The sequence below is a fragment of the Balearica regulorum genome, chromosome 2, assembly GCF_011004875.1.
Source record: "Balearica regulorum gibbericeps isolate bBalReg1 chromosome 2, bBalReg1.pri, whole genome shotgun sequence".
Classification (NCBI taxonomy): domain Eukaryota; kingdom Metazoa; phylum Chordata; class Aves; order Gruiformes; family Gruidae; genus Balearica; species Balearica regulorum.
In genome coordinates this window covers 101,248,596-101,267,561 of record NC_046185.1, presented here as the reverse complement: position 1 = coordinate 101,267,561, position 18,966 = coordinate 101,248,596, and the positions used below count along the sequence as shown (strand labels likewise).

At 47.2% G+C, this 18,966-nt stretch overlaps 1 protein-coding gene across 2 annotated transcripts in view; it reads right to left on the bottom strand.

The window, feature by feature from the left end:
- The window catches only part of E2F3 (E2F transcription factor 3), a 44,058-nt gene extending 25,436 nt beyond the window's left edge, over positions 1 to 18,622 (bottom strand). For both annotated transcript variants that reach the window (XM_075745161.1, XM_075745162.1), the window contains exon 1: positions 18,027 to 18,622. In XM_075745161.1, the coding sequence (XP_075601276.1) occupies positions 18,027 to 18,344 (318 nt within the window). In that variant the 5' untranslated portion in view covers positions 18,345 to 18,622. The remainder of the gene's footprint in view (positions 1 to 18,026) is intronic.
- Between the last annotated feature and the right edge of the window lie 344 nt (positions 18,623 to 18,966).

The following is an 18,966-nucleotide window of genomic DNA, read 5'->3' as shown; positions in this document are numbered from 1 at the left end:
AAGCACTAGCAGAGAATTGTGTGTGTTATTTTAAGTATCAGCCACACCAAAACTGTTCACTGAGGTAAAAGTATCCCCTCCCCTGTTCCTTTTTTTGTACATGCCAGGATGGAAGTCTCAGTGCCATCACTCCTCGGCATTGCGCTGGAAGCTGATGTGCAGTTGCTTGTCCGCTACAGACTTCTGAGAAGTGCTGCTTTCCAGGATACAGGCCCTCTTTCATAAGGAATAGCTTGCATTCCCTGTTCTCTGGCATACAACTTTGCCTTTGGCTGTATTAAAGACACAGTGTGTTTGAATGTGCCTAAAGAGCAAGTTGTGAGAGCTCTATTATCATTTACTATTCTGCTAGCAATTACTATCAGCAACAGTTTTTTTATTTACTTCTGAAACAATGATGAAAGCACTCCACAGTATTGGGATTAGTGCAAATACTCACTGGAATCAAAAGGACCCTTCTCCTGTCACTTAGCCAATTTTTAATCCAACGCCATACTGACAGTTACTTTTTTTTTTAAAAAAAAAATGCTTTACAAAATTAAACATTTTTTTCTGTCAGCCTCATTCACATGTTGGACAGCTACATCTTATCTTTTAGCTTTTGGTTGGTGGGGAGGAAAGACAGGGAAAGAAGGAGGGTGAAGGTGGGAAGAGCTGGCTCTTGGATACTGCTGGTAAACACTAGCAAACACCATAAGCCCTTTTTGTATACAGAAGAACTCCATCCTTATAATTGCACACTACTTAAACTCTACAGAAAGGGTTATTTCAAGACTGTTGGACATCTCAAGTTTTAGGGAAGTCTTATGGATGCCAGAATGAGACTGGAAGAGCAGAACATTAGCAGAGAGGTAAAAGAGACAACACCTAGGATGAAAGCAGAAACTCAGGTGTCATGAACTTTATTCATGAACTTTAACTTCTATTCCTTGCAGCCTAAAACTCAGAGAAAGTCCATTTGGCTTCTTGGACTGTGCATTCCCCCTCTTTCCCTTTCTGCCACCTGCCTTGCTATCTAACCATGCAGTTAACAGAACTATCCCATAGGCAATGGACAGCTAAACAGGATTTTCCAGAAGCCTGGAGAAGTCTTCCAGTGGAATCTAGCACTAAAATATCACCTATTAAAGGCTGCACTAAAAATTCTTTTCTTTAAATAGATTTCTTCTCTCTTCACAATTATCTACTCAGTTCAGGCTCATGGGTTCTTCCGCAAGTGTACCTTAATCTGTACAGAAGATAAATGACCATGTGATTTAATCATGCCTTCTTCACAAAAATTCTAACTTTCTCTTATGATCAGTACACCTCGATCCTTTTCATTTTCAAATGCAGTCCCACTTATGAGTCATCATTCCCTCCTCTCACACACACTTTTCCGTCTCTCCTCTTCTTTTCATCCTTTTCCTCTTGTTTTAGTAAAACCTGTAGGTAGGGCAAACTGAAATAGCAAGTTTCACAACTGGACATGAGACATCCTTAAATTTAGATCAAATGAGCCCTTTCAAACTACACGGGATCTTTCCATCCAGACAGATTTATAAAAGCTACATATAATTAGGGAAAGGAATAGGATCAAAAATAGCCTGTGTATGATGGCCTTTCACAACAGCATGTGGACAAGAAGGACAGCCTTATTCTCTTAGCAGCAGGAAGAAGGGTAAGACAACTCAGGGCAGTCATGGGAAGCCCCCACCACCCTATAGGCTTCCTAGATGCTAAAAAACCTGGAGTGTGGTAGATTCTCAAAAAAAAAAAAATTAAAAATCTTAATTTTCTGCACTAATTGTTTTCCCAACCTGAATTCCAAACTGTATCACACTGTAAAGGCAAGATGACCCAAGAAAACTCAACTATGTTTCACTGTCTGAGGTAGCAGGTTGTTATCCAAGGTGAAGCAAAAGCACTTTAAAGACAGTCTTGGGAGAAACCTGCTTTGCCAGTCATTGGTTGTCTTGGAAATATAAAACTCAAAAAACCAAAAACCTGTCATCTTGCCTTGATATCCGTAACTTTCAACAGGCGCCTGTTGATAATAGCGGCGAGACTCTTCTTACTCCTGACTTCCCTCCCACGCTTCGCACTGGCAAGAAGCCCTCACACACTCTGCACTAACTTGGAACAAGTTCTGCAGCACAGCTCTATGCTTTCCTCAGCAAACTGGAAATTTTGTGTCCGCTTCAGGTAAATACATTTTATTGAATTAAACATAAGAAAGTAAATATGGCAGAGTTACAGCATTCCTTGTGTAAAAAAAACTGAATTCCAAAATAAATAGGAATGCTACACAGCTTTCAAATTTTACTATCCTGCAAATGTTTCAATGCACAATGGTGCTAAAGAAAGTATAGGGAGAAAGACAGAAATTTTGGCAGCTGCTGTGGGGAAAGCTGAGGCTTCCAGCAGTGGGCAATGCTTGGAAGGATTGCGAGATAAACACATCTGAAGTTTTTTGCTGAAGTAATCAATAACAAAATGGTTATGTTCAAAATTAGGCAACAGATTAAAGTGAGAGTCTTTCATCAGGAGACATTTCCCAATAGTGATGATTTCAGAGAAGGCCTCCAGTATTACAAGCTCACCCTACACACATAACTTCTAGGCACAAATTACATCTATATCTTCACCTACTTCAATGCCAGCCATCTTATTTTGCAGCCCTGTTAGTTACAAGCCATCTCTAGAGTTAGTTAGTACTAAGTACTGCACTAGTTGAGTTTTTAAGGAAACCTTTACGTACAACCACAATGATATACCTCCTTTTAAGCTGAAATTCAGTGGTGTATTTTGGTCACAAGAGCCAAATTCTGCAGCAATGGGGAATAAGCAGGGCCCTGGGTGCTCCCACTGCCATGGAGGCTGGCTTCTCCGCTCCACTTGAGGGGCATAAAAGAGATGTTGCTGTGAGTACAGTCATGAAACTCAACCTTCCCTGATGAACTTTCCATATGACTGGCGTTCATTACCACTCATCTAGCCAGAAGCTCTAGGCACCTTCCCACACTCATAACCCACGTGAGATAAGCCCCTCGGCTGTGGCTATTGGCAGTAAAAGCCATCCCAATTGCTATCTCCAGGGATTCCATGACCTCTCGTGCAAGACCACAACACCATTACTTTAATCTGTTAAAAATCAGACACATTAAAGCCCTGCTCAGAGCAACTGTACCTGTCAAAGCAGCACCGCCAGTCTTTCATTAGGACACATTTCCCGATAGCGATGATTTCGGAGAAGGCCTCCAGTATTACAAGCTCACCCTACACACATAACTTCTAGGCACAAATTACATCTATATCTTCACCTACTTCAATGCCAGCCATCAGACTGTAATTAAATTAAACGTAGCCTAGGAGCCTTGGTCAGGGACTGGAAGGCAAGTGTACGAGGCACGGTGCAAACACAGCGCTAAGAAAATGCAGATTCTCAGTTTAAGTCATCATGGACTTCCTCTGCGAATTGAGAGCGTTTTCAGCCATCTTTTCTCCTCCGTGTGCTCACAAAACCCCTAAACCGCCCCCAAACCTTTAAAAGCTGGAAGCTGGAGATGGGGACAGCGTGCGAGTTCCCTTCAGGCCTTGGGTGCTGCCAGCCGGGCACCAGCAGCTGCTCGCACTGGGTAACGTAAGCAGTAAGTAACAGCACAAAAGCTGCCTATTTCTTTACATAGCCATCTGTTAGGTTTTCCTTACACACAATTCCACCCGCTCCTAGGAGATGCTAAGGTCATGCATGTAGCGAGGCTCTCTGTCTGCTGTGGCACTGAGTGAGGCATCCCACATGCAGGGAGAGCGCACAGCCAGAGGGCACACGCCGCCATTTCCAGCCAAGGGTGCACATCAGGGCCCCCCTGCCAAGAGGGGCAGCCCCCACCAGCCACCTCCACCCTGGCCAGCCGGGCCAGGCAGCTCGCTGGGCTGAAAAGTAATTGCTCAGCCAGTGTTAGCTTTCAGCTGGAAGGGGTCCCCAGTCTGGCCGAGCGCAGGGCAGTATGAGGCCGGGCACCAGCATGGGGAGGCGGTGGGACAGCGTGAGCAGGGAGGGAGGGCAGCGCAACCCCGTTCATGGCGGCACTGACTTGGATCACCATAAGCTGACTGTGAAACCGCAGCCCCAAAGCGTATCCCAGGATGGTTGCAGGAAATCCCTTCCATCACAGGAAGCACTCCTAGTAGTGCAGACCCGGTTCCCAGTTCATCTTTTCCTTCCTAGCCCAGCAGGGAATTAAGGTTACCCCAACTGTGAGAGGATTACACTTCAAATAGGAAGCAGAAGGATGTTTTAGTTTCCAAGACAAACAGCCGTTCCCGTGCCACTGAACTGAACGGATCGAACATGTTGGTCTGAGGCATGATGGTGAGGAGCAATGGGAAGACCTTTGTCCCTCACTCACCTACTGCAGATGCCTGTCACAACTGGATTGCTTTGTGTTTGAAGCTACTGACCACCTGAAGGATCTTGACATGGTATTTAATCCTCTTCTTTATGTTATTGCCTTCAGAAATACTGAATAGTTTACCAAGCAGCACAGACATTTAATAATAGCACGTGACTATTGAATTTAATATGCTGAAAGCAACTCTTATTATATCTACCCCAAAGGAGTATCTTCAAAGTGTAACAAGGAAGAAACTGGTATCATCAGTCAGTAACATTATCACTCTTTTCTCACAGCCAGAGCTGCATCCATCAGATGCAGTGCAAAAAACCAAGGAGAACAAAGCTAATCAAATACTACCACCTTTCTTCCTCTCCGTTATTGCCTCTCCTAAGATTGACCACATTTGTGGTTAAATGCAGGGAGTCGAACTTCCTATAAGCAGTGTTGTTACGGTTCCAGATTTCCACTGTGGTTCAGCCGTATCACAGCTCTGGAAAGGCACACTGGCATGTGCTCAAACCACCACATTCGCTCGTTAAGGTGAAAAAATTCCATATTGCGACTGTAAAAGGTTCTTACCTGAATCATCTTGCTGGCCTACCTAAAGATCTTAACACCAAACTTTGAAAAAAAAAAATAAATTAAAAATCACTTTGTTGAAATTGGTAGTCTAGATAAAAATGCTTAGTGAAGGGACTGATGCAATTTCACCATGCCAGGAGAGATGGAAGCAGCCAGTTAAACTGGAGAAGCAGAAGCCCAGCTCCTCAGGATCCCCCAAGAAGGACACCTGCTCAGCCCTCAGAAGCCCCAAGGCTGTATATGTGTATGTCCTGTCTTTTTGTCCATGCAATCAAAAGACTTCATTAGTTCTTTTGCAATTTGAAGCTCACATCACCAAGATCAATAGTCCAATCTCAGCTGTAGCCAAGATGCTAGATGCAACTGGCTGATCCGGTAGCAGGTCTAGCAGCTTGTCCCCTCACAGGCCCTCAGAAAGCAGGTCTGAAGAAGCCACAGTCTCCACAAACTCACAGGTACTCCAAGCACCTGATGGTAAATGCAGCTCCTCACAAGAAGAGGAACTCAAACTCCTAAGTTTGTCTTGAAAAAAGGATCAGCTCATTGCAAAATGGACAGTGAAGCATGCGGATTTTCAGACCGTTTTTCTGAAGAGAAAAATCACATCAGGCTACCACAACCATGTGATGGTAGTCAAAGTAGACTTAAGAAATTCAGTTTCAACTCCACCTCTGAAAGCGATAGGAAGCTAAGTGAAAGCTGAAGTTTTTCCACTCTATATAGTTACACACAAGAACAAGAAAGCAACTAGTCATGGCCCTGACCAATATTACTATCCAAAAAATTCCAGTCTTACATGCGTGGGGTGCAGATGTACAAACAGGTGGACCTGTAGTGACAGGTGCATAAAGATCTCCCCCATGTAAATGTGCTGCTGCATCAGTCCTGACCTGCATGCCCACCTCAGTTCAGCCTAACACATCTTATAAGTTACACTCCACATTTTTCCTCAAAGAGGGGACTGGGTACCTTCCCACACTCTTAATTCAAGATACTCTTAATTCAAGGTCCTAGCTGGGAAGATCACTGCCCTTGCTCCGTGCTGGGGCTGGTGCTCATGCAGTCACAAAGGGGCACTCAAACACAAGGCAGAGTGACAAAGAGGACAAAAAGCATAGTCTCTGGCATCCAGGGAGAGGTGAAATACTTGCAGAGGGTACGATACATTTTTGTACGATTTGCGCAACATTAATCAAAGGGTCTGGGGCTGAATCTAGACAAAGTATCTGACACCAGCTTTTCAGGAGGAAAGCAACCCTTCCAGCACCATTACAGCTGCTGACAGGCAGCTTGCAAAGACCAGAGAAAGAGCCAGGGCTGCGCTGGTGGACAAGTACATTTGCTGGGATCTTTATGCCTCCGCCCTTGTGTCATTGCACTACTATGCAAAGTTCAAGAAGTTTAAAACTGTTCCAGATATGTTGGCTTTTTCCATTTCAACAAGGCATCGCCATCGAACGAGTCAATAGGCAAGCTCAAGTATCTGATATTTTTAGCTAGATATACTGTAACATCTCACAGATGCCTGGAGTTTTCTCCCAGCAAGGTCTTGAGGGGATTCCTCCCTTGTCAGTTACCAGTTGAACAGAGTTTGAGGGCTGCTTTTCACACGCTGAGGCAACTGAGCTCTTCAAATGGGTGGGAAAGCCACATTTCTTCACTTCATTTGAAGTGCTAGCAACAGATATAATGCCTGTCCAGTACGATTGGTGCTGCTTCCCTCCCTTGGAGGAAGTAGAGAAATGTGTTCAAAATGGCACTGAAGCCATCGAAAGAGCTAAAGGATAGTCAAGAAAACAAAAACTAGACAAATTCAAAGGGGAAAATAAAAAGGCTGAAATTCTGAGACTTTCTCCCTGAACACAGAATGATTCAATAAGTCCTGATTGACTTTAAGGCAGAAATACCTGATTTTGGCCTTAAAGAAAGAGTCCATCTTAGTCTCTGCATTGCAGATGAGAACAATCCCATTTTTGCTTGCTCTGACTTATTGCTAAATTGATTATTCTCCAGGACTGGGAAAGAGGGAGAAAGGAGGGAGATGGTAATCGCCCTCATAAAATTCTTTAAGGTGAAAGAAGTGAATGCATCTTATTTTTCCTAGCAACCCTCTTTCCTAATTCTGAAGCAAATAAATCACACTAAGGATAGTATCCTGAACATATGGCTTTCTCTGAATAAGGGGAATTTGCCTGCCTACAAGCTTGCTTTTCTTTTCTCTCTTTTTTTATTTATTAAATATGTCAGTCTCTGGAATCCCCTACACATTCCCCTTCAGAGCAAAGTGGGTTTCTGCTCCCCAAAAAACAAAAACACAATAAAAGCTTTATAAGTACTAACTTATTTCTGTCCACAGAAGGCTGTACCTAAGCTTAATACCTACCCAGCAGCACGCAACCTGTTCACTACTGTCACATTCGCTTCCCACATATTCAGCAAAAGCATGATGCTACCAAGACAAGAAAAGGGAAGGACTTCAGCACCCCAAGGCCAGCAGCAACATGAAGAGCATCTTTAGAGAATGGGTCACAAGCAAACAATGTTGGAGGCCTCCAAATGATCTTGCACCTTTCTTTACCATCTTTCTCGTCAACACCCACAAAGCACACGGCTCCAAGTACAGCAACTTATGGGATGTGTTTTGATTTTGCCATTTCCTTCTCCGTGCACAAGACACCCTGTGTTGCACGGTCTCGACTTTGAATGCTCCCTGGTCTTTCTGTAGAACAGTTGAAGCAGAGGACCACTGAGAAGGACGCTGATAACCCCTAGATCTGGAAGAGCCTTCCAGCAGAGACCTTGCAGGCTCTCAGTTGCAAAGCGATTGTTGCAAGGGCTCTGAGAAGGCGGAAATACCCCCTCAAGTTCCTAACTCCCCTGCCTGCAATCCAAGGCAGCTGATGGCAGGGTGCAGAAGACAATCAGAGAAAAGTCTGCCAACAGGAGTGAAAGCATAGCGAGGAGACCAAGAGCCAATGGCCTGCATTTTATTTTTTGAAAGTAACAAATACATTTCCAAAAGCAACAAAAACATGATTAGCAATTGAAATCAGAAAGAAAATTGAAGTGATTTTATAGAAAGAAGTGTGAACCAAAGTCTTACTAAAAGCCACCTGAATTCTTCCTCCATCATACGCAATTTCCCATGTTCATTTATGTTATCTTTGCCGTGTCAGTTTGAGAGAACAATTCTCAGCTCAGCACGACAGAACAGTAATACCAACGGGTATGCAGAACATTAGCATGTTATAAATAAACTGCTAATTTGAGGTGGGAAAAATCATCAAGGCAGCTCTTATGATTAAGAACCAGAGAAAGAAAATGAGCAACTTGCTTATGCTTTCAGGACACTGCTTTTCAGAAAAAGAGCTTTTTTTAACCTGCAGTTCCTGAAGAAAAAACAAAACCAAAAAAAACCCCGAACAGTGAAATACCTACTGTCAAGACAAAGCAGCCAGTGAAAATGCTATTATAGCTTTTAAAGCCCTCCCTGCCCCCACCTCAAGTAGTAAATTGTCTTTTCTACTGGCTCAAGAGGTTTGTACTTAAAGAGTATTAGAGTGGAATTGTGAAGTTTCAGCTTCCTCTCACCAGACTCGCAGTTTTTCAGAACTCCCAAGAGACATTTTTAGGCTACAGATACCGTGCAGCTGAAAGAAAAAAAAAAACCATCACCCAAGGTGCAGAACTATTATACAGCAATTTGGATCTGGGTTACTTGGAGCTGCTCGATAAAAGTCTTACCATGAAAAGTAAAACTTTATTCTGCTGAGCTGACAGCCAGGATTATTCATGCTTGCGATAGCCCTGATCACCACCCTCCGTCTGCCCCGCACAGGGTTCCCTTCCCACCCCTTCCCTAGCCTGCAAGGACAGATAACTCCCCACCCCGGCATGGCTGCCACCTCGGGTATTATTTCTGTACCACTCCAGCATTGTCACTCTTTACCAGTGTGCCACTTACTAAGCATTATTATAAAAATTTCTGCGAATATCTGTGCTCGCCATGAGTGGGGATAATGGCCTCATTGCAATAGCCTTGATAAAAGCTCCAACAAGACAGCTTTCAGATATCGCCACACAAAAGCCTTCTGTGAGAGCTGTAACCAACATCAATTCCTGCTATGCAAAGACATTAGACAAAGTGTGAACTAGCTTACTGTACAGGGACAAAAAACTGACTGTCAGTGTGTGGGACCAACACTGACTAAAAACATGACGCTGGCAAGGCAAAATAACACCAGCATATATACATGGTAATGCCGTTTAATTCCCGAGTTAGCAGCACAAGAAAACAAGTACTGAAGGCACTATTAGGTTACTAGCATCGCTCAAGACATTAAAATTCCATATAATTCCATTTCTAGTATCTCTGGTTGGAAAAACAACCTTAAAACCAGCACATGTTAGAAAAGCCCAAGCAGAAGGCGATGGAAAGCTCAGTTTCCACTACAGAAGCAGTCAGAGAATGCCGCAAACCCTTCAGAACTGCTCTTTAAAGCATGTATTTTCCAGTACACCATAGACAACCAGATACATGGGAACAGCCATTCCACATGTGGTACAAGATGAGACCCTTTCTACACATCATTTTATATTTTTACCTACTTATCTACTTATACTGTGGTAACACTCAAAAAGCCATAAGCCTGTGTCCACCTAAATGGACCATACCAATACAAACACCAGGTCAAGAGGTTACATTTTTACTTCCAGATCTGAAATTTGCCAGATGACATCTCTTAAATGGGAGTCTAGGTAGGAGGGATTCAAGCAAGTCTACATGCCAGTTTGTTGCTGAACAACATGCAAGGCAAATTTGAAAGCTAACTTTTCTGGAGAGCATAGTACACTCGCTCTACCAAAAAGTGTTTCACTCTAAAATTACATCTGTACTTTAAAATGTGTAAAAATCATGAAATCCAACAGTGCAGATTCAGTGGCTTGCAGAAAAAAATAGTATCAGTTACTGCACTCCAATTTTAGTAAGATTTTGTAACTAATGGGTAGAACCAAAATTAAGAGAAAGTCATATTTAGAGAGAACTTGTAGAATGGATTGATAAGCCTGACACAATATATAAGAATTTGACTCTTGCACTGCATGGCAACTGCCATCATTGAGTCCTAAACCAGAGACTTAATGTCACCTTAATTAACAAGGAAGGAAGTTTGCCAATGAGTTTCTTCCCCCGCCCTGCTTTCTAGCAGTAAGTTATGCAGTATGCAACAACCTTTGAACCAACAGCTGTACAACAACCAAAAAAACCCCCAAAACCAGAATAGCGTTGTAAAGAGGATAAAGTCTTTCAAGAAGTTCATTAATGAAAATTTCTTCTAGAATCTGTGCATACATTAACCAACACACACATATACCACAACTTGGAGCAGGAATGCTGGAGCTGAAGCAGCCAAGGCAAAGCAGACACCTCTTATTATCCAGTTTCCCAATACAATTTATTTTTACTGAAAACAGTTGTTAACATGTTTTCCAAGAGTTTTCACAGATCTTTGCAAAACAACTGGTAGGTTGCAATGCCTATGTGATGAGACTCTAAAATCCAGTTGTAAAGATATAGAAGTGAAAGCCAAAACAATAGCAGCCTTTGCTTTTAACAGTGGCTTGTTCATACAAAGCTCGATACCAAGGACTCAATGTCTGCAGTACTGCAAGTGATCATCACAGGAAGCACCCAATACCCCCTTAAAAAGCAGACCCTTGAAGTAAGGCACCCAAAAATGCCACCAGCCTTTGGTAGTGGTCACTTCTGGGCCTAGATGCAGCCACATGCAAGTTGGATGAAATCTTGGAAGTAGATGCAGGTGATCAATTTAAGTCTCCTACCTAAACAAAGTGATGAAACAGTACTGATTGTACTTCTAGAAGTAGAAATAAACAGAAGTGGTGATACACAATGCAATTTGCTCACCACCCCAAAACCTGATGTCCAGCCCATTCCCAAGCAGCGATCCCTCCTCCCCAGCTAGCTCCTCCTTATAGACAGAGCACAACTTTATATGGTATGGAATATCCCTTTGGCTAATTTGGGTCAGCTGTCCTGGCTGTGTCCCCTCCCAGCTTCTTGTGGAAAATTAACCCTATCCCAGCCGAAAACCAGGGCACTTAGTCCTAGGCAAAAGACCTTTGGCACAAAAGCCTGAAAGCTGCAGGGCACGCACGTGCAGTGGTGGCAGAGTTAGTGTGTGTTAGCTTTCACACGGGAACAGGTCAGGTCAACAACTGTTCACGTTCAGAAGTAGGACAGGAGAGACACAACACATGCCATTAACCTTAGGCAAGTTCAGTTCACAAACAACTACCAACATATTTGCAATGTATTCATTTATGTATAAAAGGAAGGCTAAAATGCATGAAGTAGAACACTCCTACCACATAGCAGAGGCCATTTTCATTATGCTCCAGCTTCATCAACATGCAGCCAAACTCTTCCCTTCTCCCTTTTACAGGGCTTGCAGACGGAAATATTTACCACAGCTCAGGTTGAGCCCACAAGGCATTAAAAACTCTGCAAATGCCACGAGATCCAGCAAACACCAGCACCATCCAAGCAGACAGCATAGTACTTCAGGAGACACCCATGCCAGGCATAGCACTTCCAAGTGTGGTTTTGGACCAACTTACTTGAGGAAAACAGAAGTGAAATAGTTCCCTTTTAAAGATGTGATAAATTGGGCAATTTTGCCAAGTCTGTCTTCAAACAGAAGACAGAAATGAAATTGAAACCAAGTCCAAATACTTCAGCAGCAGCACCTCAAGCACTGCAACAGCCCTGTCCTGGAGGCACCCGCAGCCTCCCTCCCACGGCACACCACTGTCCCCAGGCACGTGAAGTGGGTTTCTCCTCCCTGCCAGCACAATGCTGCTCTCAAAAAATAATGCAGGAAGTGATTAACTCTGCCAGCCAAAACAAAAGTCTGAAGTCCAACTTAGTCATTTGTAAGGAGGAGAGTTGCCACCATATATCCACACTCAGTGCTGCCAGCTGTAAATGAGATTATTTGCAGAGACTGTAAAACCTGAAGATTTGGTTACACTAAGAAGAGCGTTCCATCTGCTGAAGTCTTGCTCTGGGCATGGCTGGATCTATGTTACCACCATTGATGCAAGAAGCCCATCCGAACTGAAGTCACCGTCTCCAACCCATTCTTAGCAGGCAGCTCCTCCACAAGCCAAGATTAAAGCCGGAGCCACCCTGCCACACTAGCACCAACCCTGCCACCAGAGCCACAGCCATCAGCCCAGCACACACCTTCAGAAGCGAAGCCTGAAAGTTTGAAAGGTGTCATACTTGAAGCTACTAAGAACAGCTCACATCTTCGTTTCTCACCCAGTTCCCCTCTTGGTGCTCTGGACAGGAGGGGTGGGCTGAATTCCCCTCCCACAGCCACACCAGACCTAGTGGCCCCACACAGGACAGGGGCTCCAAAGAGGAGAGGTGCCACTTCATTTTCCTTTTTGCAACCTGTGCTTCATAATGAGCTGTTCCCACAGTAGTGGGGCACGCTCAGCCCCTCTGCCCCACACCTCCTGTTTTCCCACCCACAGCCAGGTTAAGGCCTTGTGAAACAAGCTGGCTCTGAAAGGGTCTCTGGCTCCTGCTAGGACCACCATGTCTTCAAAACATCTTTTACAGCCACCAATTCTCCCCCTGCCCTCAAACCCCCCCCCCCAACTAACACACCTGTTTATTTTCAAGAATCATGTGATTCTTTTATAAAAGGACACTTCTATTTTAATATTAATGGCTTTCATTTCAGGAGAAATTAAGTGGTCTATCACTCTTCAGCTTGGAGAAGACAACTGAGGACAGAAGATAATGTATCACAAACTGTGTTGAGAAACATATATGAGGAAATAATTTTCTCCTACCACAGTATCTAGGATCACCCAATGACACTATAGACAGCAAGTTCAAAAAGAAAGAAAAAAAAAACAGAAACAAAATTCTTTCTTCTTCCATACAAGATAACTAAATCATAGATAGAACTTGCTGCTACGTAAGGTCAGAACTACAACTAGATTCAAACACGGATTAGACTAAAATCACAGGCCATCGATAGCTATGAAACTCATTGTAAACCCTGACCAAGGAAGCGGTCTCCCAAAGCAAGTGGAAGAAGGGCTGTCCTGTGCAAGCCTTCTTGCGTTCCTTCCTCAAATGTTTGCCAGTTGTAGTCAGAGAAGTAGTAGGAGAAACTTTCATCTTGCAAAATACAGCGGTTCCTAAGTATAAAGATTTTTTTTTTTTAAATGCTCACACATACTCACAAATGAGCACTGTAAAAATTAACAGAGCAGCACCAACATACCTGGGACAAAATGAGGGGAAAGAAAATGGCTTTAATTGCTCAATCAGTTGAAGCAGCCTCTACAGAAGAATAAACTGGCCCTAAAGTGACCCACATCGGGCCATGTACGCCCAATACCTACTGCATGTCAGACCCAATTGCTCACCAGACCCAGCTATTTTATCTTGTTAAAGCAGCAGAAAACCAACACACCAGCACAGCTGGATGCTCCCCAAGCAGGGGAAAGAGCACTGCCAGGCCAGGGGTAGGGTGAAGGAAGTCCTACAAAGGAGATGGTGAGGGAGAAGCAAGCCTACTCCTACCAGCAACAGTAAAGCCTTTGAGTGGCTCAGCTGCTCATGGAAACCTGCCAGAAACCCTTATCACTGTGGGGAAAGAAAACTACCGTAGTTCTGGTGCAGACAGAGCCACACCAGCATAGCTGGACTCTGCATGAGGATAGCAAAGCCACCGTCAGCAAGCTACAGGGTACTGCTGTACATTTTTATTAGGATGCCTACACTTTCCACTAGATGCTTGTTGGCACGGTTAGGGCAATCAGAATTTATACCTCTTTGAACTCTCCTCAGACTGCTGTGCCAAAGGACCATGTGGTACCTCCTTGGGCTCAGAAGCAGTCTGTTGCTGGAGGAGGTGGATTTAAACCAAAAACTCCCTTAAATGCTATTCAAAAAGCAAAGGCCCCAGACCCATGCTAGTTTGTGTTAATAGAAATGAATGCTATCAGGCAAAGAAACATGAAAACAGCTCTGAATATGAAAACGCCTATGTCTTCTACACAGACAAAACTTTTCAGTCCTGCAAAAGAGAAGCTACTAGTTAACTACCCACCTCTTTTATTCAACTTACAGGCTTTTCTCCCATACCTGTTCAGTATTTATGTCTCATTTGGCCTGCTCCATTACCTAACACCTAGCAGAAAGATTGTGTGTTACCCCATTTTTCTCCCCTTCCAGCTGTGACTTGCTGAGAAGGAAGGAGGAAGAGGTGCTTTCTAAACTACCAGAAGAGTGAGAGAGGTGCTAAGTATTCAGTTTGGAATTGTAAATCCTCCTGCCCTCTTCTGAAGTATGCCGAACCAGCCTCTCCACAGCTCATGTCATCTAAAGGCCACAGGAGTTCTCTAAAGATATTCTTGTTAAGAGGATTTAGCCCCTTTTAAAAAGGACTTAACATGTGGGTGGTGTCTCCATTTAAGCATTTTCTCATGGCTAAGAAAATGGCCCTCTTCTTAAAGGCTTATCTTTATAACCCAAAGACAGTAAGAAATTCTCCACTATTGAATTAGAAACATTTTGAGCAGCTTGCTTTTATAGCAGCCCGATTTTTTAAGTACTGGGATTTGCAAATGGTAGTGACTTTCTCACACCAAGCGAGGAGCCAACACCAGCAAGAATGCTTTTGGGGTGCCTCGCCAAACATTAATTTCTCCCACGTTTTCATGAGGAATCGACTTGATTTGCAAGCTCGCTGCCACCAAAACGGCACAGTGTCACCCACCTCTGTGGCCCCTCCCTTGCCACCACCTTCCCTTGATGGTCCCTAGCACCTACCAGACCTTCCATTAGCTGGTTCAACCTGCCTGCCCAGCAGAAAACCTTTATTTATTTATTTTGGTCAAGGTTAATTTTCCATCCTGGGAAGCCTGGGCTTCAAGAAGGGAAAAAGGGAAGCAGCACCAGCCCCTGGGCAGGGCGCAGGAGGGCAGGGGAGGGTGCAGGACCACCTGCCCCTTGCAGCAGCACTGACCCCATCTCCGGAGACTCAGGCTTTCCCCAAGAGCTCAAGTTGACGGTTGCTTTGCAAGGGTTAATTCTTCATTACCGCTTGTGTTTAAGCCATGGCAGGGGTTCAGATCTGCCCAGTAACACTATCTATTAACTCCACAGGAATCATGAAAAAAATCCTCAAGTTGAAAGGCTGGGCAGCCTGGGTCACAGCCCCCCAGAGCCTGGGCTCACCAGGCTACAAAAGCCCAGTTAGCAACCCTCAGCCACTGGAGCTGCCGTGACAGGCGGAGACAGAGCAAGGAAGAGGTTTCAGACAGCATCGAGACACCTGCTTGGGAGATGGAGGGGTGTGTAAACTCTCATCTCTCTGGAGCTGGAGCCGCCTGTTGTTATGGACTAGGCCACCTTTCAAGGCTTTTTCAGCACGGTTACACTTACACAACCATAGATAAAGTAACTACAAATTCCCAGAGGGAAAGCAGCTTACTTCAGCAAAAGAAACTTTTTCATTTGCTGGTATAGCCAAACACCTCCCTGAACAGCCTAAACTATACTGCTGTACTGACTCTTTTCCAGTCATACCATAGTTTATATTTGGAAGTGATGGGTGGGTAGCCAGTGCAATTACATCTGCAAAGATAGAGAATTTTCATAACCCTAACCATGCAGGTGTGCTGGCCAAATTTTAGACTTATCCCTACAGTCTTTTGCATAGTAGGGCCTTGTTTTCAGCTGGGGGTCTCAGTCTCCATGTGCTACTTGCAACTCAACTAATCAAGAGCTAAATTTATATTGGTGCTGCCCGCCAGAGCTCACTACTTCAACTACCCAGCATTTTCCTCACTCCTCTCACCAGTCTCCGATACCAGATTCTCAAAACTGCTCAGGAAGGAGCCAACTGGGAAAATACCCTCAGTCTCCCAGTCCCAGAAAATCCTCTGCAAGTTTGGGGGAAAACTGGGTGGGAGCCGGAGAACTGCAAAAGGGCTGGATCATCTCCCTGCCAAGCAGTTTGCGGAGCGGAAAGACAAGGCAGAGCACCAGGGTGCTTCAGCCCTACTGCCCGAAAAACAGGTCTGCAACAAACCAACAGGGCTCCAAGAGGGGCACTGACGTGAGCACAGCTGTCAGGGCAGAGCAGGATGCACAGCCCCTTGCCTGGCACATGCCATGGATGGCTTATCGCCCTGGGAGGGTGCCAGCCCGAGCCTATAGATCCTGCTGGCCTGACCACTGTCTTCCTCGTCCATCTCATGTCTCTCCCCAAAGTAAACATGAGGGCTGAGGGTATACAACAAACTCACTCACAACTTGCATGGGGACTTTTTTGCAGGCAGAGCCCAAAATTACCTTCCTACTTCCAAATCTCTAAGGGGAAGAGGAAGCCTTTCTAGACTTTTATGGCCAGGAGTTTCTCCCATTAGAGAGGTGAACTCTATACCCCCCAAAAGAACCATAAGCACTAAATTCAGATTTAATGGTCTTGTAGCACCCATTAGGAAGAAATTTTAGAAGTCTCCTATAACACCAACATCCCTCCCACAAAGCTGAAAAAGTCTGTGTAATTATTCTCCCAGAATCATCTCATTACATGTGGTCCTCTTTGTAGTCGCTTAACACCACCTTCTAGGAAGCAAACCTTATAGGACAGCCAAATATTTACAAAGAGGCTTGAACCAGCTTCCTTGACACCAATCACCGTTACAATATGCTGAAGACTAGGAGCACTGAAAAAAAATCAATTATCTTTTATGGTGAAGATGCTTTTTAAAAAAAAAAACAAAAACCAAAACCCACAACCCTTTGGATGGAATCTGACAAGCCTTGAAACTTCCATCACTACCTCAGCAACCAACACCTGCAAAAACCCACGCGAAAGGCAGCTCCTGCCATCCTCACTGTCTCCCAGCTGCACAAAGACGCAAACGCTGCTCCCAAGCTCTTGCAAAAGTATTTCAGAATTAACAGCAGCATCCCATACCTGGACCATCAATGACTGGGCGGTGGGGGGTGGGGGCGGTGTTAAAACCCCTTTTGCCCCGGCAGGGGCGCACCGGGGTGGGAGGGGAAGAAGTGGGAGAGAGTTTAGCGATCCCACGCCGCCGGGTGGGGGTCGTGGACGTCGGGGGGGGCTCACCTGCACGCCTCCGGCGTGCAGGTGAGCCCCCCCCGACGTCCACGACCCCCCCCCGGCGGGGATGCCCCGCACCCTCCCCGGCTCTCCAACTCGGCGGAGCCCACGAGGGCCAAGCGCGCACCCGAAAACAGCGAGGACAAAGAAAACCCCACGAGTGGTGGTGGGGGAACGGAATATATATTTTTTTTTTGGGGGGGTGGGGGGGTGGAAATTTGAAAGAAGGGGGACGGAAATTTTAAAGGGGGGGGGGGGGGAGGGAGTCGGTGCGCGCCGCCGCCCCACGAGTCACTGACCTGCTGCAGGGGCATTTCCGAGAGCGGCGGGGACCGGGGGTCGGCCGGCCGGCGGTCGGGCTGTCCCAGGCCAGAGGGAGGAGGAGGAGGAGGAGGAAGCGGCGTCCCCCTCCCCGCCCGCCCCGGCTCCCAGTCACAGCCGCGGCCTCCGCGCACGTGTGCCAGACGTCACCGGCGGCTCCGGGGGTGAAGCGGAGACACCGGCGGGGCACGGCCCGGCCCGGCCCCCCGCCCCGGGGGGAAGCGGGGCCCTTCCCCGCCGCCGGCTTCTCGCTCCTTGCACCCGTGCGGCGGGACGTGGCGGGGGAATATATTTTTTTTTCCCCCCTATTTTTTTCTCCTCTCCTTTTTTTTTTTTCCTTTCCTTTTAAATAAGACCCAGCAGCGGGGGGGTGGGAAGGAGGCAGGAAAGTTTATTGCAACAAAGCGCTGCCTCCGCCTTTCCTGCCCCCCCCCCCCATCCCTCCCCTCGCCCGACCCCGGGCCCGGACGGCGGCGGGGAGAGGGCCTGCCTGGCACTGATCCCCCACCGTCCCCTTCACCCTCCCGCGGGGACGGGGGAAAAAAAAAATTACCGGGGGGCGGCCTCCGCCTCCGCCGAGAGCGGGCTGCAGCAGCGCCGTCCTGCCGGCGGGTCCGTGGGGGGTGCAGTACAGCGAGCTGCCAGCGGGCTGGCCCCCATCCGCCGCCGGGGCAAAGGCACCGGGAGCCTGGGAAGCGGCGGCGGAGGAGGAGACAACACAGGGCGCCCCCGCCGCCGCGCCGGTGCTGCGGATCTGGATGAAGGTGCCGGCGGCAAAGCGGGCCGAGAAGCCGGCGGGGGCTGCTCTGGAGTCCGTGGACGGTGCGGGCGGCGGCGCTGCCGGGGCCGGCGGCTGGAGTCCCCTTCTCATCCTTCCCTCCGGGTCTGTCCCCGCAGCCGCGTCTCCTCCTCCCCCCGTCCCTCCCCCCCCGGCCTTCCCAGCTCCTTTCCTCCTCGATGCCGAGGCCCCGCGCAAAATACTGGGGGCTGCGGGTGCCGGGGGGGCCCCGGCTGCAGGATGCGGGGCGCCGGGGGGGGACGGAGGCGGCGGGGCGGGCAGATGCGGCGGATGGAGCGGGGCCGCTCCCGCTGTGTGGGGCCGGCTGGAAAATGGCTCCAGGAAGCGGCGGCTGCTGACAATGAATGAAGGGAAAGGAGACGGGTTACGCGCCAAGGGCCTCCCGCGAAACTCGGATTTCCCGCCCTCTTTTCAAACCAAATTTGCATGGCCCCGCCCGCGGGGCGCGCCCCGCCCGCCACGCCGCCTCATTGGCCTTCGCAGCTTTCCCCGCCGTCCAACGGGGCGCCGCCTCCCCGCCCCTCTCCCTTCCCACTGGCCCGCCGCCGCCCGGCGCGGCCGCGATTTGCATGCCGCTCGCCGATTGGCTGCGGGGGCGAGGCTGGGGGATTCCCCCTCCGAGGAGCCGGGATCCCGGTTCGCCGGCTCCCTGACAGTGACAGCTGCGGCGGCGCCTGCCGCAACGTGCCCGCCG